Source organism: Porcisia hertigi, chromosome 10 (assembly GCF_017918235.1).
Source record: "Porcisia hertigi strain C119 chromosome 10, whole genome shotgun sequence".
NCBI lineage: Eukaryota > Euglenozoa > Kinetoplastea > Trypanosomatida > Trypanosomatidae > Porcisia > Porcisia hertigi.
Window position 1 is genome coordinate 80,786 of NC_090569.1, and position 26,757 is coordinate 107,542.

The 26,757-nt window shown below is 57.8% G+C and overlaps 2 protein-coding genes across 2 annotated transcripts; both read left to right on the forward strand.

The window, feature by feature from the left end:
- Nucleotides 1–9,443: 9,443 nt before the first annotated feature.
- Nucleotides 9,444–24,173, forward strand: JKF63_07613 (uncharacterized protein; the record flags this gene model as incomplete). The annotated part of the gene is made up of 1 exon (XM_067903545.1): nucleotides 9,444–24,173. The coding sequence occupies one exon, from the start codon at nucleotides 9,444–9,446 to the stop codon at nucleotides 24,171–24,173; it is 14,730 nt and encodes a 4,909-aa protein (XP_067759026.1).
- Nucleotides 24,174–25,344: 1,171 nt separating this feature from the next.
- Nucleotides 25,345–26,448, forward strand: JKF63_07614 (uncharacterized protein; the record flags this gene model as incomplete). The annotated part of the gene is made up of 1 exon (XM_067903546.1): nucleotides 25,345–26,448. The coding sequence occupies one exon, from the start codon at nucleotides 25,345–25,347 to the stop codon at nucleotides 26,446–26,448; it is 1,104 nt and encodes a 367-aa protein (XP_067759027.1).
- Nucleotides 26,449–26,757: the final 309 nt, after the last annotated feature.

Genomic DNA, 26,757 nt, shown 5'->3' on the forward strand with positions numbered 1-26,757 from the left:
CGAACGCTGGTATCAAAATAAAATGGGCTAGGGTGAATACGGAATTCTTCTCAGCTGGGAGGGAAGGAGAGAGAGAGGAGGTCTGAAGAATGGCATGGCTACGACTCACACGCTCACGCACACCTGCTTCACTAAAACAACCAAACAAAAAAGATGAAGTGAATCCCCCTTTGAAGTGAAAGCCTACGCCCCGCACGCACACACACACACACAGAGGCACAAGGGCAAAACAAACCAAAAGAAAAATGAGTACGCTTATAAATTAGACACACTCCCCTCCCTCTCGCACATACCATCCGCATCAGTGCCGCCCGTACACCAGTGAAATATATGGGGATGGAGCGCTACTGATGTAGCACGCCTCTTGGTTCCTTTCGGTCTGGGTTTCTTTGCCGTTCTCTCTCCCTTTTCCTGTGACCCAAATGCTGTGTAGCCCTTCTCCAGGACTGTTGGGGAGCAGTGTGAGCAACATGTATGCGACGAGCATGAGGGGCTTACTATTACCGCCCTTGATGCCCCTTCCCACACGTGCGCACGCATATATAAACCGGAGCGTCTATACCGGCCTGGCTGTGTACATGTGTGGGGTGATTAGGGCAGGGGGTGAATAGGGGGCATGTGCTAGGTCCCTGTATAGAGTGGGTGAGTGTGCATGACTTATGCTGCCGCCCTACCCCCTTCCACTCTGCTCTCGCACCACGATTTCCTTGACCTCACTGTGTGTGTGTGTGTGTGTGTGTGTGTGTATTTATCTGTAGAATGCGTGTGGAGGAGAGGGGTGACTTCTGCCTCCAACTTTTTTTTTGTCCACTCTCCCTTTTTTCCTCTTAGCTGATTGATATGGTTTAGTTTTTTTTTTTTGCTGTTGTTGTTGTTTCGCTACCATCACCACGCTCCCCCACCCCCGATTTTCACGACCGGGAAAGGGGGAGTTCCTGTGTCTGTGTGTCTGTGTCTGTGTGCGTGTGTGTGTGGGGGGGGGGGGAGAAGGAGGAAAGGTTGGATGTGGATGTGCGTGTATCCCCTCCCCTGGCCCTCTTTTTTTACTTATTTTTCCTGTACACACCTGCCCTCTTTCTTTTCCATTTCACCATATACGTGCGCCGGGTTGTTGTGGGATTTGCAATGGCTCCACCCTTTCAGCACCCGCCACAAGAATTCGGTGGGGCATTGGCTTCCGCAGTTTTTGATTCAGAGCGCTTTTCCTCTCCCCCCCCACCCCCCACCCCCCTCACACACATCGGCCTCTGCACTCCTGTGCATCTCTGCACACGTTTGTATGTCTGGATGTGTGTGTGTGTGTGTGTGTGTGTGTGTGTGTGTGTGTGTCCCCCCAACGCACTTTATTCATGATGTCAATGACATCCTTCATCAGCCTCTTTTTTTTTGTTTGTTTGTTTGCACACTTTGTTTTTCTCCCCCATGAGCACCTCGGACCTTGAGGCATCAAATTTTTGTGAGGGTTTGCCTCCAACACAAATACACACACACACACACACACCAGTGTCTCCCCCTTCTTTTTGGTGCGATGAAACCAAAGAGGTGGATGGAGAAAAAAACATAAGTCTACCTTTTCTTTGTGAATCATCTAAGCCCCTCTCTCCCCCCCCCCCCCTCTCGACTCCTAGAAATACCTGGTGTCTTGAGTGCGTGTGGGATTATCGGGGAAGGGGGAGGGGGAGAGGGAAAGTCACGCTTTCACGAAAACAGGAAAACTCGCGGCTTGAGTAGCAATTTGGGGATCCGTGTATATTCTGAGGTGGATCATGCCTCTCTTTGATCATATTTCTCTGTCTATTCCCCTTTTCCGCACGCGCCCTCTCTCGGCCCCCCTCCTCCTCCTCCTCCTCCTCTCTTTGTATTGTGTTTTTCGAAGTCAAATGAAAAAATATGTGAGATGTGTGTACGTGCGTGACACAATACGCAGTGCACCCATTACTCACTCATCTGATGTATTTTTGTATCACTTCTCTCTGGCCGTACGTCCTATGCGTGTGTGTGTGTGTGTGTGTGTGTGTGAGCCTAAGTAGTACAAGGCGCAGCCTTCATGAGTTGCATTGATCTTGTCTCTCTTCTTTGCTTGTGTGCATAGGCACTCTGGAGAGGGGAGGGGGGGGTTCATCGAGTTCACCTGAAGTAATGGATTTCATCGCTCATGTGGAGGCGAGTAGCGAGCGTAGCTGCGCGTGTTCTATTGCGTATGCACCCCCCCCTTTTTTTATATTGTACTGTTGATCTCTACCTGGAGAATACCACAGTCGACTTGATGCGGCATCTATTCATCAACTTCTTCATGCACGCTACTTTCCTCTCTTTCTCTCCTCCCCTCTCCCTCTCCCTCTCCATTCTGCATTTCTTTTGGCACTTCGTGGCGCACGCAAATACAAACATACACATATATTGTTTTTTCCTCCACTTCCCCCGCCCCCCCTCTGCCCGAATGCCTCTCTGTACGCACGATGCCATCCACAGCTGTGTTCCCCCCCCCCCCTCCCCTCCCCTCCCCTCTCCTCCCCTTCCCTTCCCCACCACAAAAATCAAAGAATTTCCAAACATCTAGAGAGCACAAGAGGGCTCCTAACACCAGCCACGCACGAAGCTGCTTCCCTTTTTTTCTCGGGAGAGAGGGAGGGAGGGAAGAAGGCTTCGTGCGTCAACAAGGAGTAAAGCCCCGCATCAGTCTCATCAATTCACATTCTATCATCAGTCCACCAGCAAGAACATATAGTATTTATTTTTTTTTCAAGCAGGACAGATAGGATCAGTGACACCACCACCACCACCCCCCTTTTTTTTGAGTTTTGTCATTCAACGCGTGTGTCTGTGTGCGTGCGTGCGTGCGCTGAAGTTGGAGAGCGGGACGGTCCCCCGTGCGCCCTCGGCTCATCACCAATATTCTGTTTTATCTACACACCTGCACTTTGTGCTTGACTGTGTGTATGTTGGTTTGTATGTTTCGCATTATTCGTTGATGATAGCCCCCCTCCCCTCCCCTCCCCTCCTCCCTTTTTTTTGTGTGTGTGTGTGGTTTTCTGTTTTTTGTTGTTGATGAATTTTCCTGCTGTTCTGTGTGTGTTTGAGTAGCGCTCCAGCATTCCATAGATATCCTCGTGCCCTTCAGCGGGGCGCTAGCGAAGGTCCACACCGATCCTCACACACGCCCTCACCAAACCATCTCACCTCCCTTCCCCCATCTTTCCCTTCCCTCACCCCAAACACACACACGCTTTGTGAGTGTATTTGTGTGTGTGTGTGTGTGTGTAGCAGCTTGTTTTTTCTTCCTTTGCCCTCCCCCTCCTCCTCCCCTCCCCTCCTTCCCCTCCCCCTTTACCCAACCTCCGTGTTTTGTGTTTTCCCTCTCGGTCTGTTTCAGAACTGCTGTGGCCGTCGCGTGTCTTTTCAGAGGAGGAAGAGAAGGAGGAGGGAAAAACCCTTTCAACGACAGCCGGAGATTGAAACTAATATTATATATATTATATAATCTATATTTATATATATGTATGTATATGTATACTACCTTGTGTGTATATTTATATTTATATATATTTATATTTAAAAAGCAGCACGTGGACATCTATCATTTAGTACACTCCTCTGTGTGTGTGTGTGTGTGTGTGAAGAAGAGGGCGTTGTGATTCATTGAGTGTGTGGGGAGGGAGAGAAAGGAGAGGGGAGAGGAGGGGAGGGGGGAATAAACAGTAACGGCGGCGGTAACAAGGAAAGACGGGCGGACTACCTGAAAGGGGGGCCCCCCCCTCCCCTACACACACACACACACCCACACACCCTCTCCCCTCCTCCTCATCGGACACGAGGAAGCCTCCCAATCCAACTCGAACGATACACGCACTGACTGCCATCAAGGTGTATTGCCATAAACAATGACTCCAACATTTGGAGGTAATAGTGGTGTTCAGGGACGAGCCTTCGCCGCTCGATGGCAGCGAACTGGTCCGTGGCTGCCTCGTATCCTTGCGCTCACATGCTTTGCGCTGGCTGTAGTCGTGCCTGCGCTCGGAGCCATGACATTCCTCACACCCAGTGTGGAGAACCCGTCGATGTACCAAACAGTTCAGCTGTCTTTGGAGTCGAATCCGTTGGTGCAGGACCCGAAGATCACCACCGGCGATCTTATCTTCTTTGTGGCATCGGACAATACCGCATCATGTGTGTACAATAGCACTCCGACAGCGACCACCCCTGGCTACTACGCCGTCACGGCGATGGGCAGCGACGGCTACACGGGTCGGCTTATTCTCCCTATGGTATCAACGGTGTTCACTGCGGGAACGAAGTACTACCCGTGCTACCTTTCGAGCGCACAGAAATCCGCGACAATTGTGCGGCGCGGGTTTACGCAGCCTGGTTCGAGCGATGCGATGAGTGTTTGGCCCCCCATCTACACAAGCCTTGACCTGAACCCCACGAGTGTCAACGGCGGCGAAGGGCCTGTGACCCTAAGCATCGTCCAGGCCGATGAGCAAGGCCGCCCAACCAACGAGGGCCTGACAGGAAGATACACCATCTTGCTGGTGCCATGCGGGGACGTCTCCGTGGGGAAGGGCAACACCGTGCAGAGCGACTGTGCTGACCTAAACGCCCTGGTGACGACGTGCGACACGGTAGGCTCCGCCACCACGTCACCAGCCGGCGTCATCTCCCTCGTCAACCTGCAAGGTCAGTCTAGCAAAAATGTCAAAGGCAGCTTCACGGTACCCTACAGCCCAAACGCGGCCGGATACTACATCTGTGTGCCGTACTGCAGCTCAACCTCTGCCGGCTGCGGCAAGCCAACGACCGCCATGTCCTTCACGGTGTTGGCGTCGCTGTCAACATCCAGCACCAACTACACTCTCACCTTCAGCAATGCTGACCCGGGTGTATACACTCGCATGCCGGCCCATCCGCAGGCGCGCGAGCGCGGTGTGATGTCCTTCCGTGGCGCCAATCTGAGTGCCGCGGACACCGTCAAGGTGATTCGCAGCAGCGACGTGTGCACTTCCAGCACGGCGGCACTATTGTCCAACCTCGTACTCGGAACGCTGCAGCTTACAGGGGAAGGCGAAGAGGACTCGACGACAACGATGTCGTTTGTGGCTCCGGAGCTCGTAGAAGCGCAGATGGTCGGCCGGGTCTGCTACAAACGCACCGCCAGTGGTCTGTGGTCTGCTGTGTACCTCTCCGCTGAGCAGCAAACGGCAGATTTCACCATTGATATTCTGCAGCCGCACCGATTCGCCATCACGGCACCGGCCACGAACCCTGCCGTCGGCGAAACCTTGACCATCACCTTTGAGGGAACCGGCCTCGACGGGTCCAAGGACCAGGCCTACCTCTCCTCTAGCAGCAGCAGCAGCACCAACCCATGTGACCGAGACGGCACTGAACACTTGTTGACCACTGCCACCACCACCACCAGTAGCAGCAGTGATAGCAGGCCCACACGCGGTTTCAATAGAAACGCCTACTTCACGTGCCAGATGAGTGGAACCAGCGAGACTGCCACGACCTGTACTGTGATCGTCGACCCTGATAATACAAACTCGGGCATGACGTTGAGTGTATGCTATCTGAAGCGCAGAAACGGTCAGCAAACCAACTTTGCACAGATCAGCGGTGTCGTAACGCTCCAAGCACGAAACCCGACGTACTCCGTAACGCCGTACCCCCTCTTCGCTGGTCAGTCTGTGTCGGTGCAGTTCACAGGAATCGGTTTGACTTCGGACGACAACGTCAAGCTGATCGCGGAGGGTGGAACGTGCGGCGACGACACACCCGCCTTGACCACCGCCGCCATCATGTTCAGTAGAGAGATCAGCGAGGGTACGGTGTACGCTTACACTCTGGTCGGCGCAGCCGAGACATGCATCATGGTCTGTTACCGTCGGCTTGGGTCAGACATGTGGGTCATCGCGCGCGGCTCCGACGACATGACCTCAGTGTCGTCGAGCTGCGCGGCGTCCAATATTTACATCTCTGCCTTTCCGGTGCGATACGCCATTACAAACCTCGGCACGAGTGCCGGGACCACGGTCGGTGCACTCCTCAGCGTCGGCGAGACAGGGACACTGCGCCTCAGTACTTTGAACCGCGGGTCATTTTCCTCCTCCACTACACCGACAGCCATCAAACTGGTGCAGGCGTCAGACAACTGCGTGACAATACCGTGCGGCGAGACCCCCCGTGCCGCATGCGCTATCGCCCAAGCCTCCACTGATTACACTAGCGGCATATCCGTAAGTGGCAGCGCGGCCTTTAGCGCTTCTATCCAGGTAGGTACAGCAGCGGTACGCTATGTCGTGTGCATGGAAACCACTAGCAGCGGGGGCACCTACGTGCCGGTCTTGCCCTCCTCAGAGGTTTCGGCGACCAGCACCACGTACGGCTTTACCACGGCTTTGCAGAACCCGAAGCTCCTATCCCACACACCGGGTACATGGCGCGTGTCGATGAGCACGCTGACGACAACCTTCAGTGGGTCAAATCTAGACGCGAGCAAGAACACCGTGTATGCCGTTGCAGCGAGCGCGCTACTGGCTTCCTACACAACAAGCGACGGCACCCTGGTTGCGGTGTGCCCGCCAGTTACACAGACACCGGCAACAGTTCTGGTGTCCGCCATGGACACTAGCAGCAACGACAGCGCGACGGTGAGGTACACTCGTGCGGACCAGCTGTTCGACGGCATTACCGTCTACCTATGTTACTCATGGTCGGCTGGCAACGGGGACTCACACATCACGATGGCAGGCGCAGTGAACGTCTCCGCAGCGATTCCGTCCTCCTTCACGCTGGTAGAGCCAACGGTGGCGACCAGCTTGCGCGCTGGTGTGGAGACTCAGCTCAAGTTCACCAGCAATCTCACAAGTCTGTCGGCGGTGAACGACAGCGTCTTCTTCTACCGCTATAGGGCGGTATCGAACCCGAACCCAAACTGCTACTGTGACGCAACAGCGTGTGCGACGGGGAAGCGCATCACCTACGACACCTTCATCAACTTTACCGGTGCGACGACGACCATCAAAGATGATACAACCATCTACACCGCCTTCCTCGGCTTCAGCAACTACGACTTCCCTGCCATTTATGTCATTTGCTACACCGCCTCTGGGCAATCGGCCGACACATACATGGGCCGCCTCACGGTGGGCCAAGCAAACCCGGCGTACTACACCGTCTCCAGCGCAGCCGCACCTTTGAACCGTGTTGGGGCTCCCATCTCCATTACAGCCACTCGCCGCTGCTTGACGACGGCGTGTGCGCTGACTCTTGAGGATTCACTGCTGTTGGTGCCGAGCAGTCTGCGGTGCTCTCAGCTGCCGCTCGACAACCCCAATGGTACCGCAACACTGTTGAAGGAGTCATCTGTGCAGGTCATCGGCGGACCAGTTCTCGGCCTCGGCGCCCTCACCCTCACGCTTGGCTTCGTCGTCGACACCGAGGGCACGTACCACGTGTGCTACCGTCTCTTCAATGATCCCACGTACAGCGATCTCCCATTCTCCCTCAAATACAAGCGCTCGCTGCTGACAGTGAACGGGTCGAATCCGCAGAGCGCCACACCGGTGCCGAGCGCCCCCTCTGCTGGGCAGTTTGTCGTGATGAACCTCGAATGTGCGACAGATACGCTCTGCAACACGTGCAGAAAGCTGCGGCTTGTACCTGGTGTCCGTTCGAGCTGCTGGGCCAAAGTGCCGGGGACCTACAGCAGCGACTCGTGCTTGACGACGACCTCGATGCAGTACCCTGACCAGTATATTGCGAGTGGCGACTACACAGTATGCTATGGCGACAATTATATCACGTCACGTCGCATCCCGGGCACCTTCACGGTCACCCCAGGAAACCCGTTGAGCTACGCCCCGACAGCGTCCAGCGGCTACAGCGTGTACACCAATCAGGGCCCAGACTACATCCTGGAGATCAACGGCACGGGGCTTACCATCGACGATACCGCATTCCTGCTGCCAGACATGGGGTACAGTTGCCACGACCTCCGCACCAACGAGGTGCAGAGCGATGGACAGCTGGCAAAGTGGCTCGAGCCGAGTGTAAAACCGTATCCGCTGCAGCCGACCAAGACGGGTGTGTCGTGGACGGTGTCTAACCAGCAGAAGCGCTTCGGCGGCGGCTTGCTCGATAACACGCAGCTGTGCCCGGGGAACGGGGCGCCGTGTTTAATGAAACTGTGTTACATGCGCTCCGGCACCTCCTGGGCTCCTGTCACTCTTCTGGTGGAATCCACGTCGACGCCCGCGCCGCCTGGTATCCAGCTCGTCGCCTCGAACCCGTCCTCCATCGAGTTTGACTCCTACCCGCTGGTGATTGGCAAGTACGTGATGGCCACGATTCAAGGTGCAGGTCTCTTGAGCACAGACATGGTCTCCATTCATGGGGGAACCTGTAGCGATGCCTCCATTACAGTGTCTGTGGTGAGCGCCGTAGAGGTGAATGAAGCCGCGACGCAGTGGCGTGGTGTACTGCGTGTGACGAACGCTTCAAAACGTTATTCTGTGTGCTATTGGCGCTCCGGATCGTCAACCGAGGTGGCAACCATCACCTTCACTGGTCATCCGGAGGCTTCGGCGATACTGGTGCTCAGCACACCGCTGCATTACGTTCTGAGTCCGTTTAACTTCACATCAACGCTCTCACCGCTGACGCAGTACGAACAGCTCATCGTCGGCGCCAGTTTCAGCGACGCGGGCACCTTCGGGGTGGAGGTGAGTTATGCCCAACTTGTCGTGGCCGACACAAGTGTCGCCGAGTGCAACTACGCGCCCTTCCAGGCAGTGGCGAGCAACTTCACAGCGTTTCCAATCGTTTTGACGCTCTCGTTTGTGCCGGGCAGCGGCTCCTCGGACTCGCTGTGGCTGTACCAGGGCCGTCTTGATGTCCATCCAGGGCTGTACGCACTATGCATGAACACATCGAATGGATTGTTTCGCGTCGTCACCACTCCGCCCAAGGCTTCGACAACCGCGACGAGCAGCCCCGGAGTCGCGGTGTACGACCCCGTGCCCACGACGTATACAACCGCCCCTGCGCACGCGATGGTGGGGCAGCTGGTGACACTGACCTTCTCCAGGGATTCTGCAGGCAGCACCTCCGACGAAGATGAAGATGATTATGATGATGATGATGACGACCACACACCCCCTGCCTCGGCTAACCTGGCAGCCGGTGACGTGGTACAAATTATTGATGCTAGTTTGTTTGAGTGCGGCTTCAAGAACGCGACAATCTTGGTGGAGGGCGTCGTGTCACAGACTGAAGGCAGCCCGTCGACGACAATCTCTCTCCTCATCCCTGAGACCTACACCCAAGGGGGCGAGATCGTGTCTGCGGCAGAGAGAAGCTACACGGTGTGCTATGAAAGGCAAAGCGGCACCTTCGCGACGTCCCCACTCACAGGCGGCACTGTCGACCGAAACCTCTACGTCATGGGGCAGGTGCCGATCAAGTGGACATCGTCGCCTACGCAGGTCCAGGTCAACGCCCCAGTCAACATCATCTTCTACGGCGACGACCGAGTGGCGGACTACCTCACCGCAGACGACGTGGCGCTTCTCGTGTTGGTGCCCGATGGCGCAGTGCCAGGCCCCAGCATGTGCCCTCGGTCTGAAGACTGGAATAGAGATGATGTCATCAAAGCCAATTCCAATTACACCATCATCACCCAAGGCACTATGACGAAGCCAGGCCCTGTGAACACCCAGTGGGCAATTCCGGCGAACGTGCTCCTGCAGGGTGTCTATGTCGTCTGCTACAAAGCCAAGAATAGCGGGCAGCCCGTATACGTTAGCTCGCCAGCGACGCTTGTCGTGTACCAGACGCAGTCGCCGAGCGGTGCCTACCTCGCACGCAGTGCTGCGTCAATCGAAGAAAATCTCAATCTGCTCCAGGGCGAACGGGTGTTTCTACTATTCCACACCACTGTAGAGCTGGATGTGGTGCTGGACGGTGGCCAAGGCTCTTCCAAGGACAAGGACGTGGTTCGCATCACGACAGACAACGCATGCCAGAAACCGCTCGGTGCCGGCACGATCGACGAGATTCCTGCGGCTTTTGGTTACGCGCCCCTCGGCATTTTGAACGAAACTACAGACCTTCCGGTGCCATACGTGCACCTGCGCGCTCGCGCGACGCCGGGGAACTACTATATCTGTATGCGCCGTCGCAACCGTGAGAGTTGGCAGGCGTACTACGACTTTGAGGTGGTGGGCGGGTTGCACGTGAACCCAGCCGTGCTAAAAGTAGGGGGTGCCGCTGTCTCAGCGTTCACGACGAGCCCGACAACGCCGCGGGTGTGGGTGCCGCATGTAGTGGTGTCGGCGACCTACGGCCCCGGCGTTAGTATGAAGAACATGACACAATTCTTCTTTGTACCCTTCACGGGCACCGGCAGCGTGACCGAGATCGACGAGATCAACCACGATTCCTGCTACCGCCCTTCCTCCACCTTGGAGGCGTCATCGGCCTCCGTGACACTGGTGAACCGGACGCTGCAGGTGTACCTCGTGAACCCCATGTTCACGCAGCACAGCTTCGGCTTGGTGGGTACGTACCTACTGTGTTATCAGCAGAGCGGCCGCAACATTGCCTCTGTCTTTCCCACCGCCTTGCCAGTGGCCAACCCAAGCCCGACCACCTACGCGGTGCCGGAGATGATCCCCATTCAGAACGCGTTCACAATGAACTTTTCGGCGATCGACCCGATTTTTGCGGCTGGCAACAAAAACGTGGCGCAGATATACATCGTGGACGACGTGATGGCGACGCTAAACTGCTCAGGGGCGACGGCGCCGATCGGTGGCACGACGCACTTCACGAATTTCACTTCGACGCACACGACGCAGGCAAGCGTGACGCCAACGATCATGAAATCGGGATATTTTTTCGTGTGCTTCCTGGCGTACGACCAAAAGGAGTACTTCCCCGTCCCGAACGCTGCAGGCGACTTCATCTTCTCGGTTGGGTTGATGGGCGCGCAAGAGTATACAGTGACGCCGTCGCCGGCCTACCTCGGCCAACTCTTGGACGTTGCCATTGTGGGTTATCAGCTGAGCAATAGAGACCATGTGAAGATTGTGCGTATCTCGAGTGATGAGCTGAGCAGCGAAGACGACATGACTAGTGACGACAGGACTAGTGACGACATGACTAGTGACGACAGAAGCAGCATGACACAATGCACAGAGCATGCCGAAAACGCCGACGCCAGCGAGCCAGCCGGTGCAGCGGGCAGCGTTGTGCAGAGCACGAGCGGCACGTTGGCTCACTACCACCCCCGTGTGAACGAGACGGGCACGTTCATTTTGTGTTATCAGAGCGTCTTGTGGGAAAACGCGTGGATTTGGGTATCCAAAATCCCTCAGTTTACAGTTGGCGCGGCGCACCCTACGCACTACACCCTCTCGGTGGCCCCAGCGTACGAGACCGAGGTGCTCTCACTTCACATCCACGACAGTGGCAGCGGCGGCGGCACCGGCACCGAGGGACGACTGCGGCCGGAAGATAAAGTGAAGCTGATTGACCGTGGCACGGGAGATCGAGGCTTTGACTGCACAGCGAGCGCCACTACCAGCAGCTCTGTCGGCCTTCTCAGCTACGTGAGCGCGGAGAGCGATAGCCGTGTGAATGTGTACCGGATCTGCGGCTCCGCTGTGGCGAATCTAACGGTCTGCTACGCGCTTTCTGAGGGGCGGACAACGATGCTGAGCTGGGCTGAGGTGCCGCGGCAGTCGCCACCGCCGACGTATCTCTTCGCGGGGGTATTGATAGAAGGCGACCCCTTTGTCGGGCCAATGCGGGGCTCGAGCGGCGCCGACTGGGTGCCGCCGCGTCCGTACGAGCCCTTCACGTTCTTTTTTACTAGTGAGGTGGCCAAGCTGGAGGTGCAGCGCGTGGACTTCGCACGGGAACCGGTGTCAGTGTGCGCCGTGGACGTTGACTATGTGGCGCCCTTACTCTACCAGAAGGAGAAAGAGCCAGCGAGCACCTTTACGGTGTCGCTACCGCATGCGGGCAACTATGTAGTGTACATCAGCCGTGATGCCGCCGAAACAGCGCCCAAGATAATGCATCGCACGCAGCTCGTTGTAGGGAAGTGCGACCCCTGCTCCTTCACGCCGTCCTACGGACTGGCAGGGAAGGACGTACTGCTGTCGTTTCGAAGCAGTGTCGGCGGCTCCCTCAGCAACGCAGATGAAGTGCGGCTCTTCCCGGTGCCTCAGGGGCTGAAAGGGAGGCCGTGTGAGGAGATATCAGGCCCGTACGCCGGTGTCACGCTCAAGCCTATCGAGGGGCAGAGCACAAGCGATTTGACTGTCTTCAGCGTCACAACTGGCACGGAGGCGGAGGCAAGCAAATACCTTGGCGAGTACTACGTATGCTACCGCAAGATGGCTGCATCCTCCGGCAGCCTGACAGCCAACTTTGCAGTAGTGGCCGAGAACAACGGCGTCGCCTCCATCTTTTCGGTCTACCCTGCCGACTTCCTCACCGCTACGACGTGCCCTGCTTCGTCGATGAACGCGCTCCAGAGCGCTGTGTACAACGTGACTGCGCGCAACCCGGCGATGTACCCGAACGTGCCTTTCAGCGACTCGGATGTGCTGGTCGTAGTGCCGTCTGATGTGCTGGAGGGCATCGCTGGCGGCTGTGAAGGCGTCACAGACGTTAAGACTCTCATCACCGAATCCGGCGGCCGCGCGCAGCTGGCCACACTGGACGCGTATGGCAGGGGATATTCGAACTGGTACCTCACTTTCGCGAGCCAGACGGCGACGGTGTCCTACCGTTGGTGCTTCAAACTGGAGCACGATGCGCTCTTCCGAGACATATCGACGTCACCGCAAAACGTAGCCAGGGAGAACCCATATGAGGTCACCACCAACCCGCCAGTCATCCTGCCGCAATCGGCACCAGTTCGGATCCAAATCACAGGCACCGGGTTGGTATCAACGGACCGGGTATACATTGTCCCCGCTGAGGAATCGTGTCTGGAGACGTGCCACCGCCCTGCCGCGCCAACGGAGTGGCAAGACGTGCCGCACACCGTCCAGTACGTGAGCTCGACAAGTGTGTTGGTCACCTTTTCGAAGCCCATTGAAACCCTCGTCTCCCTCGGTGTGTGCTACCGCCGCACGAGTCAATATTTAACACGGCTGGCAACCATCGTCGTCAGGGAGCCGAATCCTGTCTCCTACACGACAAGCTTCGCCCCACGCGTCGGGACACGGCCGGGGTTGGTGTTTACTGGCAAAAGTTTGACCAAAGGGGATGCACTGATACTGGTCCAGCCCGGCACCCCTTGCCTTGTACGCGACGCCGTCGCCACCGGTACCTTTGTGTCGGTCAGCAGCGATGGCACAACGAGCCACTTCCTTCTTGCCCTGGTTGGTGATGGGATTCGGGCACAGGACTACACGGTATGCTACGAGATCTCCACCGTCGGTGCCTATGCAGAAGTGCAGCCGAAGCTGTCAGTGCTCGAGGGTGGCCCGTCAAGCGTCTTGTCCAGCAACACCCCGATGCGCGGTCGTGCGACTGTGCTGACGGTGGCGGATCCGCAGGCGGGAGATGAAATGTACGTGGCGTGTGTGGGGTGCAGCTGCTTCGACGAGCAAGAAGCCGTCGTGCCGTACGGTGATGTGCATGCAATCGCGCAAGTGACCGAGACCGCGTCCTCGAGCAGAAGCGTCACCATCACACTGCGTGTAGGCTTCAACGATACGAAGGGGTACCCAATTTGCTATCGCCGCAGTGACAGCGGGTACGCGCAGATCGGCGGCACCACCACCTTCGTGACCCCGGCAACCAACTCACCGAGCGGCGTAACGCAGCTACCCGCCTCAACACAGTATCAAGGTCAGCGGCTGGTGTACAATTTTGTGAATTACACCGCCGCCGTGCCTCTCGACGGCGCCGACCGCGTGATGCTGGTGCAGCAGAGTCGTTCCTGCTGGGATAACTTGGACATCAATAAAGACGGCGTAGTAGTGGACACAAGTGTGCTGACGGGCACCATCCCGGCCACTGGTGTCGGCGAGTGGAAAGCGCACATCCCCTCTTTGGGGCCCGGCGTTCCGCCAGCCACCCCCGCGCTGTTCCCGCTCTCCTACGTGGTGTGTTATCGTCAGGCCGGGCAACTGGAATATGTGGGAGTGCCGTATGCGGTGCAGACGACGCTGATGAAGGCGGCAGACCCGGCAATCTTCGAAACGGTGCCGGCTATCGTGGAGAAGGGCATGTTGGAGGTGAGCACGACGTTCAGCTACACCGACGCGGGGAATGACGGAGACGAGGCCTACGTGGTGCAGTTCGAAACCCTCACGAACACAGTGTGCGATGATGACAAGTCTGTTGTTGTCTCACCGCGCGGAGGTGCGTACCCGGTGTATAAACTGAGTATGTCGGGTAGCGCTGTTGTCGGCACCAACAGGACGGCTGTGTGCTACATCCGCGCCGGTGCAACGGTGGCCGAGGTACCACAACTTCTCACAGTGGTCGAGAGCAACCCAAGCGGCTACGTGACGAACGTGGCGGATACAGGGGTGGCGCGCGAGCGGCAGTACATTGAGTTCACCATCATGGGATCCGACCTGAGCACAGCAAATGACGCTGTCGTCTTCACAGATGTGCCGTGTGCGAAGGCGCCACGCCCATTCACTTCGAGCCCACATCTCGCGCGCCTCGGCGACGCCACCTCCGACGGTGCGACGTACAAAGTGGTCGCACAGTTTATTTCACTGGATGCCCCAGTCGATATTTACGTGTGTTACCAACACAACTCCGTGTGGCGCGAGGTCGGCGCGGCGCTAACGCTGAGTGTGCCGGTGCCGCTGAGCGTGACGGTGATTTCTTCATCCGAGACGAAGACGATGCCCCGCGCGGGTCAACACTTGAACCTGCAGCTGGTTGGTGGCACGACGACATCGGTGATCGACGCTGCGGTGTTGAGTGCGAGGACAGCATGGAAAGGAACATGGTGCCACAACTTCACGGAGGACGATGTACAGGAACCGGCGCTAGCTATATGGTCGGCTGCAATACTGGACGTGTCAGTGTGGCAGGTTCCTGGAGAAGCGCGACTGTGCATCCACAATGACGCCAACACACTGTGGGCCGACGCGGCCAGCACCGTCGATGCCCCCAGCATTTATATTAACCCACCGAACCCGTCCACCATGGATACCTTTCCGAACCCGCCGCGCGTCGGGCAGAGCGTCACGCTGACGTTTCACCTGCTGGTGTCGTCGAGCGTGGAGGATGTGGTGAGGGTCACAGCCCCATCCTACGAGGCATGCGAGGCGGCCAAGAGTGTTGAAGCCTTTCCCGACACAATGAGCGTCACCGTGGTGGATGAACACACGACGACGCTCACGCTGATCGACTCGACAGACCCGCTGCGATACCGCAGCTTCGAAACGGTTGGAGACTACCGCGTGTGCTACTACAGCGCGACCGAGCTGGCGTGGGGTGTCGTGGGTGGCACGCTCACCGCCGGCTCCGTCACAGTGAAGGAACGGGTGCCGGAGTCGTGGAGCATCGCCTCTGGCCACACCACCATTGGGCTGGAGTTCACGCTCGCCTTCACCGACAAGCTCGGCATTCTGCAGCCAAGCGTCAACAAGGATGTCGCGTGGGCAGCACCGTCCACTGTGAACTGTGGCCAAGACCCGCATACGTGCAGTGGATGCCTTCTCTTCGAGTGGGATACATCGAAGTCCAGCCCCAACAAAGCTGTGACACTCGCCAACGCCTCTGTGCGCGTCGACGAGATGAACCTGTGCTACCGCCTCTCCGGGGCTACTGCAGCCCTGGTGCCTGGCCCGCTGAACATCACGACTGGTCCCATACAATGCGTGGAGGAAGACTTCTTCATCTCGGGCCAACGGCAGCGGGTCACTTTCCGAATAGAAGACGGAACCGACGTCACGAAGGACAGCTGGCGCCTCTCCTTCTACGCGACCACCGCGCTGAACTGCGATGAGCGCTACATCGACAGCTTCCTCCCAGGCTCAGCGCGGCTGGAGTCCTCGACGAGCACATCCGCAACGTACTCGGTGCTGTGGCCTCCTGGGCTGGGAATTACTACAGACAGGTACACGATCTGTTACACGCATAAAAACCTGGTGGGCCCAGTGTGCACGTGTGGTCAAATCGACGCAAAGACGGGTGAGTGCTACATGACGGGCACACCGGGCTCACCGCAGAGCTTTACCCCCTCGCCACAGCCGACTTACGTCGGTCAGACCATCACGCTCAGCCTCGCGGTGAATGCGTCCATGACGGCCTACCCGCCTACCGCCATAAAGCTTGTCACGTACGTGGACGAGCTGACGGACTGCGACGGCGCGCCGGCTTTCACGCCGGCGGGGGCCACCCTCACTCGCGTCAGTGCAGTCCTGTACACGTATGTCTTCAAGCACGACTACACCCTCGGCTCTGCCACGCTGGTGGTATGCGCGCTTACGGACTTGTCGACCTCATACGTCCGCGTCGCCTCAACAGTCGTGCCATCGTCGCCAACGACGTCCAACACGCTTTGGATCCGGCCCTATCTCGTCCTCACCACGTTTCCGTCTACGGAGGACTACCTGCGCGCGATGCAGACCCTGAACCTGACCTTCACAATGGCGAGTCAGCAAAAGGATGACGTGGTGAGTCTGAAAGACCGCCTGACCGTCGTCAGCGATCCGCGCAACTGCGTCGAGTCTTACATCAACGAACAGGATCCGGCTACGCTAATGAAGATGTTCTACCTTTCCGACACCGCGTTCCTGACGCTACCGGCGACAGTGCTGAGCGCGAACACAGCGAAGTTCCACACAAAGTCCCTTGCAACCTTCTCTAATGACAAGGTCAGTCAAGGCACGCACTACTTCTGCTACCTCTTGCAGGCAGGCACGTGGGCCCCGGTGCTGCCGGGGTTGACGATTCGAGAGGGACTTATCAATAGTTGCTCCGTCACAGGCGCGCTGAGCCCCGCCAATGGCGACCACGAGGATCCGAGTCACCCCTCCACAAGCAACGGGGGTTCGCTGCGTGCCATGTACTACGCCCCCACTCAAATCTTGGGAACACCTCTGTTCGCGTCCTTGGTGTCGCCGTTGGTGGATGAGGTGCGGGTGGTGCCGCAAAATCAGTGGTGCACGAACGATGCAGCAGCGGTTTTCACCATTACAGTAGGAGAACTTTCTCCCTTGGATGAGAGCAGGGTCGACCCCACGGACAGCATTGCAGCGGTGTTCTTCGCGCCGCTCTCGGGTGCATACAAACTGTGCTACCGCTTCGGCACAAACTCGAACTGGAGTCCGGCATGCACCGATCTGCAGGTTACAACCTCCACCCCAACCGGGGCGACGGTGGGATGCTTGAATGTGGGGCAGACCGTGGCCGTCATGCTGACACAAGCGATCAGCGGCCAGGTCTTTACCAATGAGGATCGCCTACGGTTTGTGCAGGGCACCTTGCCGTGCTTGGTATCGGGCGGCGCGCTAACGGCATCTTCGGCGACGGTGACGGTTGGTGATGCACCTCAGCCGACCTACGGTGTTGTGCTCTCTGATGTGACGCCTGAGCAGACGTTCTACCCGATGGCGGCAGCTCTATTCCGTACCGGCACCAGCGCCGTGAGACTCTGCTACACAGACGCGGCAGGTAACCAGTTTGCAGTGCCCTTGAACTACGCCAGCGACCCGGGTAAGTCTTTCTTTGCCATTCAGCCGCGCCAGCCGAGTACCGTGGACTTCCCCCATGCGCGCGTTCAGGTGGGGCAGCGGCTGTTCATGAAGTTCAGCCCCGCCAGCGCCGAGGTGAGGCCTCTGCTAGTGCCGTACGCCCCGCTGCCGTCGCCCTACATGCCGGGCCCCGCCTTCAACGGCACCTTCGACGGTGCCACGCTTCTGGCAGTGTCAAGTGCTTCCGCCTACACCGACGGTCGATGCGCTGCCGCGCTCCGTGATGGCACCCTCGCAGCCACCTCTTTTCTAGGCGTCTACGGCCCACCAACGCGGGAGGGTGGTAACGGCCCCGCCCCATACACCGTTGGCAACTTCGATCCCACAGAGGCTCAGCTCTACATTGCGTGCTACCATCTCGCAAAGTGCAGCGCTGCCGATAGCGGCGACCCGTTCCGCGTGGACAACGCGAACCCGTCCAAAGTCCGCACAGATGTCGAACCGCCACGGCGGGGGCAGCTGATCAAAGTGCTCTTCGAGCGAGACACGTCGACACCGGGCGCGGCTGCGCTGACGCCGGGCAGTGATCTCGGTGCCAAAGAGGCAAATCTTGCCTCGTGCTGGACCCTCTCGGACACCGCTGGAGAGGTGGTGCAAGGCACGCCAGATCTCACGTACATCACGACCATCTTCCCGGCACAGGCACCGGCGCAAGCCTCGCCGACGCAAACGCGTAGCTGCTATAAAATGAGCGACAGCAGCTGGTCAGAAGTCCCGGGGGGTGTTGCCGATGTCCTTCCGGCCAACCCGGCAAGCTTTGACACAGTGCCCGCCTCTGCGCGGGTGAGTGGGATGAACTACATCAACTTCTACGGCTCCGGCTTCAGTGGTCAAGACAGGGTGAAGCTCATCGAGCACTCGGCCAACTGCAGCGAGGACTCGGTGCCGCCGCCGTCGTTCGCGGCATACAGTGTAAGTGAGCCCACCGAGGCCATCCCCGGCACGGCGCAGGGGTGGACGGTCACAGGGGTGAACAAAGATGGGTCAACGGCGACGCTGAACTTCGTGACCACTGTGACTGGCACGTACAGCGTGTGCTACCGACTGGCAGCGGACACGGTATGGACGCTCGTATACGCGGACCTCGTCATCTACGAGCGCAACCCGTCCGAGGTCACGCGCACGCCAGTCACCACCCTCGAAGGTGAGCTCTTCACACTCACCTTCACGGCGTCTACCCAGGGCACGTCTGGCCTTTCCGCTGAGGATCGCGTGGTGCTGTATTACGGCTCAAGCGTCAACTGCATTGCCCCTACAGAGGCTGAGACCGCGCCGTCGGTCACAGCCGCCCCGTCGCTCACCGAAACGCTGCCGCAGTCGATCTCTTTCCAAATGGACGTCGGCACACGTGGCAGCTACACTCTCTGCTACAAGATGGCCCTCCCAGGGGTGCCAGGTGGATATATTGTGGTTTGGGACTACGACACCGTGGTGGTGGAGTCGAATCCGCAGGAGATGATGCTGTACCCGGTGCGTGAGCCAAGCGTGCACCGGCCAAACGAGCTGCTGACGTCCCTATTTATTGGGTGGGGGCTCGTGTCAACGACAGAAGCACCAGACTCAATGAAGCTGATCCAGGCGAGTGCGGAAGGCAGTACCACCGACGCCATGTGCCAGAAAAACCCGTCGGCAGCGACGATCACGTACTACCCCCTCTATGCAAATGGCACACACGCAGAACAAGTGTGGCGGGTGTCGTCTGACGGTGTGAACGTCCCGTACTCAGTGTGCTACAAGCTGAGTGGTGGGCAGTATCACGTCATTGGCAACCCGCTGTCTATTACTGGGACAGCCAGTCCGAGCGGGGCCACGTCGGAGAAGCTCACCGGTCCCACCACAACGCTCCTCTCTGGTGAGTCCATATCGTGGACGCTGGTCAACACAAACGCCGAGTCCTGCGCTGACGGTGCAGCTATTCTCTTCTTCAGCGACAGCAACTGCTACGACGTGCACTACTACACGGATGTGTCCGCACTCATCCCATCTAGCACGCTGATGGAGATGGCCTTCCCCGCCGGGGCGGTGGTCGTGTCAAAATGCAGTGATGCAACGCGACTACGCGCGTCATGGACGTATGCATTCGCTGGCAGCAGTTCGGAAAGCCCCGAGACCGCACCGTCTACAGCGCTCCTGTCCCTGTGTTATTGGAGTGCTGGCAACAACGCCGTGTCTGTGCTGGCGAGCGACGCCATTACCCTTAGCCAAGGCGTGCCCCCGCCGCTCAACGTCTCGCTCCTCGTTACGGCGGAGGAGGTGTTCAGCTTTGATCTCTCCGTGTCGCCAACGATAACGGACTGGATCGTGCTGGTGAAGGACCCGACAGACTGCGTCGGCGTCAGCAGCCCGGCCAACGACGCGTATTTCACAGACGTGGAATTCAGCGCCACTACGGGCGTGCTCACTGTCACCGCCGCCGTTCCCGCAGCAGGGATGTACTACGTGTGTTACTCACACCAGGTGGGCATATGTGCCGCAGCAACGGGGCGTGAGTGTGCGCGTGTGGTGGCAGCGGTGGAAGCCACAGCCTCCAGCCCGCAAGGCTGGAGCGGCACACCGACACCGGTGTACGTGTCGGGCCACCTGGCCGTCTCTCTCACCTTTGCTAGTCACAGCGAGTCGTCGGCGCGAGAGACGACAGCGTCGGCGTGGCTGGCAGCCATGAAGGATAGTGAGTCGTCGCTCACCATGAAGGACGTGTGGATGGCGTGCGCGCAATCGCAGACGACGCCGTCGCTGAGGCATGTCTTGACGTACACCCCTGCGACTGGCAAGTGGGATACTGGTGAAATCTTTACTCGATCTGGCCCCTACGCACTGTGCTACACTGCAGAGAGCGTCGAAACAGCAGCCTTGCATCTGTTTGGTCCCGTCACGAACGCCGGCCCCGTTGTGCTGCCGAGCACTGTCACCGATGTCAGCCTACCGCCCCTGATGACAATAAAAAATACAAACACGGTCGTCCTCCGGGGCGGCGGCTTGTCAACAACAGATGTGGTGGTGGCCGTGGCACTTGACACCTCGACCTCCTCAACGTTGAACACAGCCGCGAGGGCAATTCCAAGCGACATCTGCACGAACGAAGACTACGTGCCGCGTGTGATTTCCACGAACCCGGACTCTACAACAAGCACAGGCATGTCGTCAATGCTGCGAAACCTAGTCTTCACGGAGACGGGTGACTACGTGCTGTGCTACACCGCGACGTACAGCCTGACGACCGGCGACGGGGCGTCCGAGAGGGGAAGCCCCGTTCTCATCACCCCTACCCCCTTCACAGTATCACCAAGCGTCGTCAGCATGACGGTCACGAGCTTAGTGCTTGAGGTGGGTGTCGAACTGGACATCCTCTTCGCTGGCAACGGACTGACTGCATCCAACACAGCTGCCCTGGTGTTCGTGGGAAACACGACGGAGTCGCCGACGGTGGAGAGTGTGTGCCTCGACAGCAATGCCAACTACGAAGCCATGAAGTCTGCCAGCGAAGACGGGACCACCGCCGTGTACAGCACAACGCCGACCCAGCAGGGCATCCACATGGTATGCTTTCGGCAGTCCTCATCGAGCACCCCCATCCTCATGCCGACTCGACTAGACATTGGAGTGCGGAGCGCTATAGAAGCGGTCTTCACCGTCCAGCCAGATGGATGTGCGGCCCTGCTAACGTGCATGGTTCAACCCACAATCACGCTGCTTGACACGTCGGCCTTGCCCACGTCGGCGCCGTATAGCACGGTGAAGATGGTGCTGTACCTCAGCGACGGCACGACTGAAGCGCCACCTGGCTACCTGTCCGGGGACACGGCCCACTCGCAGGTAAATTACACCACCTTCACGTTCTTGGCGTTGCGAGTGTCGACCTCGGGACAGTACATCATGAAAGCGATAGTCGAACTACCGGGCGGTGACACGCTGGTAGCGACATCGGACGTGGTCAACGTGACCACGAGTGGCGAGTCCGTTGTGAACGTGGCGTCGGTGTCATGCCTTCCAGAGGGTATCCTCGACCGCACGAGCGGGTCCACGACAGACACGATCGACTGCACTATCGAAGTGTTGATCAGCGATGCACCAAACATGTTTACAGTGGATGTGAATGCCGGCACCGTCAGCCCCGTGACACAGAGCGGCACCACGAGCAGCGGGCTCCCAATGTATAAGTTTACAGTGACTGCACCAGAAATGACACCGTCTTTAATTGGACTCGTGAACTACATTGTGATGCTGGTGAAACCCATAACGCCATTCGAGGGTTGGCCGGTGCAGAACTCTCCCGTGACAGTGCGGCTAGCAACGTCGCCATCTGCACAGACGACCATTGGCTGCAGCGCCGATGCAACGGAGCTCCCGCAGTCGAACATGGTGCGTGTTGGTGGGATACTGAACTGCAGAGTGCAAGGCATCGCAATGATTGGGGGCCAACCACGCAACATTGTGGCTCGGCCGCAGGATCTGAGAGTGACAAGCTATTACAACGGTCAAGAAAGCACGAGTACGCCGGTGGATCTGGGCGCCTACCCGGTGGACATCAACGGTCTGTACAACTTCACCGTAACCCCCAGCACTGGCCTGAGCATCTTTGTCGCTGGCTCTGTCTTCGCCAGCGAATACGTGAGCACATCGACGAGCACCACCACGCCAGCCTGGACAGTGATGACGAATAGCCCGCAGATGTTCATATTGATTGGAGTGCCGGCAGACGCGGCATCAAAAATGACGTGTGTGTCAAAGCGGACGGGGTCGAAGCTGTGGTACAAGCCCACAGAGTTGTTGGAGTGCACGGTTGCCCTAGCGAATGCGAAAGGGCCAGTGAACGGCGTGCAAAGCGACTACAGTGTGCAGTTACCGAATGGAGGCAGCGTATCGGAGGTTGAAGAAACGTTCTGGGGCTCGAGTCTGACTTGGCAAATAAGTGCGCCGCCACAGCCGTCGTTGTCTTCCCTAAGCTCGACGAAGTCGCAGCAGCACGCGGAGCCGGTGGATGCGGAGGGAGGTACCTTCGATAATGGAGCTCCATGGAACTTTCATGTGCGCGTCCTCTACACGCCATCCAACACCATCATCTCGACCTACGAGGGCACCTTGGTGAGTGTGATGAAGGTCGTGGGAACGGTGCCGACACTGAAGCCAGGGAAAACGGTGAGTTTGACGCTCGCGGGGTTTGGACTAGCGACAACACATCTCTACACGCTCAGCGCCCCCTCCAACTGCTCGAGTGTGCTGGCTCAAGCAACGCCACGCGAGGGCAGGGAGACGGATCAGCTGATTCTCAACTTTCGGGTTCCGAGCTCGACCTTCATCATCTGCTTCGCCCCTGAAGACGCGCGCACAGCGTTTCAACCGTTGCTACCTACGCAGTGGACGCCGGCGTCGGAAAATCCATGGACAACCGATGATTTGGTGCTGCTCATTGTCGGGGTCATCTTCTTGTTCATTCTTCTGGTGCTGCTTGTGATACTGCTGTGGTGCATTTTTTATGGCCGCAGGGGAGATGAGGAGGAGGAGGAGGAAAACAAGGCGACAGAGGAGCACCGAATCATGCACTTCAAGCCTATCAAAGCGAACCGCTCAAGATTTACAACCCGTCCTGGCGGGAAGCATGTGTACATGCCACCGCGTGCGAACGACCGGTATGTGCTCCGCACTGCCGATAAACCGCGGCCGATAAAACCACAGTCGCCAGCGCCGCTGCCCATGGAGGCCACCCCAACACCACCGTCACAAGAGGCGCAGCAGCAGCAGCAGCAACAACAGCCGAGCAGCAACAACACGCACATTCGAATCAACATTCGTGACAATAGCGAGTCAGACCATGCCACACCACATCCACAAAGCACCCCAGGGGCGGCGATGTCGTTGATGCACCCCGGCGGCGGCAACAGCAACAACAACAGCGGTGACGCTAGGCCCCCTTTGCCGAAAAGGCGACGGCGCCACCACAGCCATCGCACCACCACCACCACCAGCAGCAACGACAGTCTGGTGAGCGACCACCCAGTGCACCCGCTGCGGCATCAATCCAAATCCAAGTACGCGAACCTCGACCCTTCCATACCCCCACTGCCCCCGATGCCGTCGGCCACGCCGTCCCCCATTCCGGGATTAGTGGAGAGTCCTCGGAAGGGAGACGAAACACCTGCCACACACGCCGTGGAGAACCTGCCGCGGCTCCCGCCGCCACCGGCGTCTCCATCGGGTCCGTATCAGCATCTGCATCACAGGGCACCAGAGCCAACCGTTCCCGGCCGTGTAGATGCACCAGGAGCAGGTCAGAGTAACCTTCACCGTGGGCGCAGAGATGATGATGACGATGATGATGATGGTGCCACCAAGGAATTCGTGGGGCCTTTTACAGTGGTGGGGCACACATCGAAGCCAATGGTGCGCTCTTCGTCGTGTTCAGGGAAGCCTCAGACAAAACCAGCGTGATTCGGCAGAGTCATAATGTTTGCACCGGTGCGCTTTTTGTTGGTTTGTTTGTTTGTTTGTTTTTTTTCGTGGGCTTCCGCGCCCCCCCCCCTTCTCACTCCCTCCCTCCCTCCCTCCCTCCCTCCTCACATTACACACACACACACACATGAATGCACCCTGCAAAGTCTGCACAAGTGTGTGCGTGTGTGTGTGTGTGTTGGAAATTGGCTAATTTAAGTGTTGTTTTTTTCTGTGTCCACTCGTGTCGTCGTAAAACACGTTTCTTTTTTTTTTGGAGGGGGGAAGAGGAGAAGGAGGAGGAGGTAATGAATCGTTGTTGTTTTTTTTTTTGGAGAGCGTCTCCCCTCCCCTCCCCTCCCTTTTCCCTCTCGCTCACGCCACCGCCAACACCAACCCCCATAGACGAAATTCTCCTGCGGTGTTTCTTCGGATGCCGCAGCAGTGGTGATTGTGGTGGCGATGCTCCCACCCCCTCCCTCCCTCCCTCCTTCTTGGCTTGTTTTAGTTCATGCAACCCTGTCTTTGAACTCTGTTCCTCTTCTTCTCTGTATATATGTATATACATGTCTGCGTGTGTGCGTGTGCGTGTGTGTGTGTCTGCCATGAGATGGCGAGACGCGTGAATTCCTCAAACAACAAAAAACAACGCAAAAAAAAAAGAAATGTTCCGTTTTTCTGATGGGAAAGGGGTGAACTTGTTTTCCGCTTCTGCGTCACCTGGCGTGCGGCTAGCTCGACCAATGAACTCCTTGCACTGGCATCGCCGCACACCCACTCCCAACATCCCCTCGCATCGTCGCCCTAGCTTGTATAGGGCTTGCTCCATCTACGTCTCATCTATTGTCCACCTTCCTCACACCCCCCCCTCTCTCTCTGTTTCTCGTTCCTCTGGCTTCATCCTTCCCCTACTACGGGCAACACACACACACACACACAGATTCTCTCTCCTCTCCACGTATTACGGACTCCTCACCCCGCCCCCTCACTTTTACGACGCCGGGCCCGACGCGCATTTGCAAGCCCTGTATCTTACTAACGCTGGTGAAGCAGTACACACACACACACACACACACGAACAGTCATAGCCACTCTATACCACGACGAACCCCCCCCACCCACCCAAAAAAACAACAACAACAACCCGTTAACTAACTCGGAAAAGAAGAAAATGCTCTCCACCAACGCACAAATTAACACCAATGAGCTCTTGTACTTGAACAAGGCCGTTGTCTTCGGCTCCGGCGCCTTCGGCACGGCGCTGGCGATGGTGCTCTCAAAGAAGTGCCGCGAGGTGTGCGTGTGGCACATGAATGAGAAGGAGTCGCAGCTCGTGAATGAGAAACGTGAGAACGTGCTGTTCCTCAAGGGGGTGAAGCTGGCGTCGAACATCACCTTTACGTCGAATGTGGAAGAGGCGTACCAAGGCGCCGAGATCATTCTCTTTGTCATCCCAACCCAGTTCCTGCGTGGCTTCTTCAAGAAAAGCGGCAGTAACCTAATCGCCTACGCGAAGGAAAAGCGGGTGCCAGTGCTGGTGTGCACGAAGGGCATTGAGCGCTCGACGTTGAAGTTCCCGGCGCAGATTGTTGGCGAGTTCTTTCAGGACTACCCGCTCTCGGTGCTTGCGGGACCCAGCTTCGCCATCGAGGTGGCCACTGGCGTCTTAACATGCGTCAGTGTCGCCTCTGTCGACATCAATGAAGCTCGCCGCCTGCAGCGCATCATGACAACAGGCGATCGCTCTTTCATCTGCTGGGCCACGACCGACACCATTGGTTGCGAGGTGGCCAGCGCCATGAAAAACGTTCTGGCCATCGGATCCGGTGTGGCGAATGGCCTAGGCATGGGTCTGAACGCGCGTGCCGCCCTCATCACGCGCGGTCTGCTCGAGATTCGTGATCTGACGGCTGCGCTGGCAGGCAATGGCAGCGCCGTCTTCGGTCTCGCCGGCCTCGGCGACCTCCTCCTGACATGCTCGTCGGAGCTATCCCGTAACTTCACCGTGGGGAAGAAGCTCGGCAAGGGTATATCGATCGAGGAAATCCAACGCACAAGCAAGGCCGTCGCTGAAGGTGTGGCCACGGCGGAGCCGCTGATGCGCCTGGCGCAGCAGCTGAAGGTGTCGATGCCGCTGTGCAAGCAGATCTACAAGATCGTGTACGAAAAGAAAAACCCACGCGACGCCATCCTCGACCTCTTGTCGTACGGCCTACAGGACGAGGGCTTGCCGTCGCTCTTCCAAAAGTCCGCCGCGACCCCCTCCAAACTGTGAGATGAGAGTAGTGCGCACACACACACACACACACACACACACAGCCCTCTGCAGCACACTGGAAACGATCCGTGTCGATTTCTCATTTGTTTGCTCCGGTGCATTCCTTCACGTCTTCGTCGTCGACTTTTTCTCCCCGAGGAAAAGTAGAAGCGTGTCGCGAGGGAGGGCAACAGGCAACAGATGGCGGGGGAAGGGGAGTGGATACCTGGGGTGTGGCGCACGTTGTGTGTCAAGGTTGAGAGCGGACACTTTCACACACACACACACACACGAAAGCTGTGTTTTTGCACGAATTGATGGGGAAGA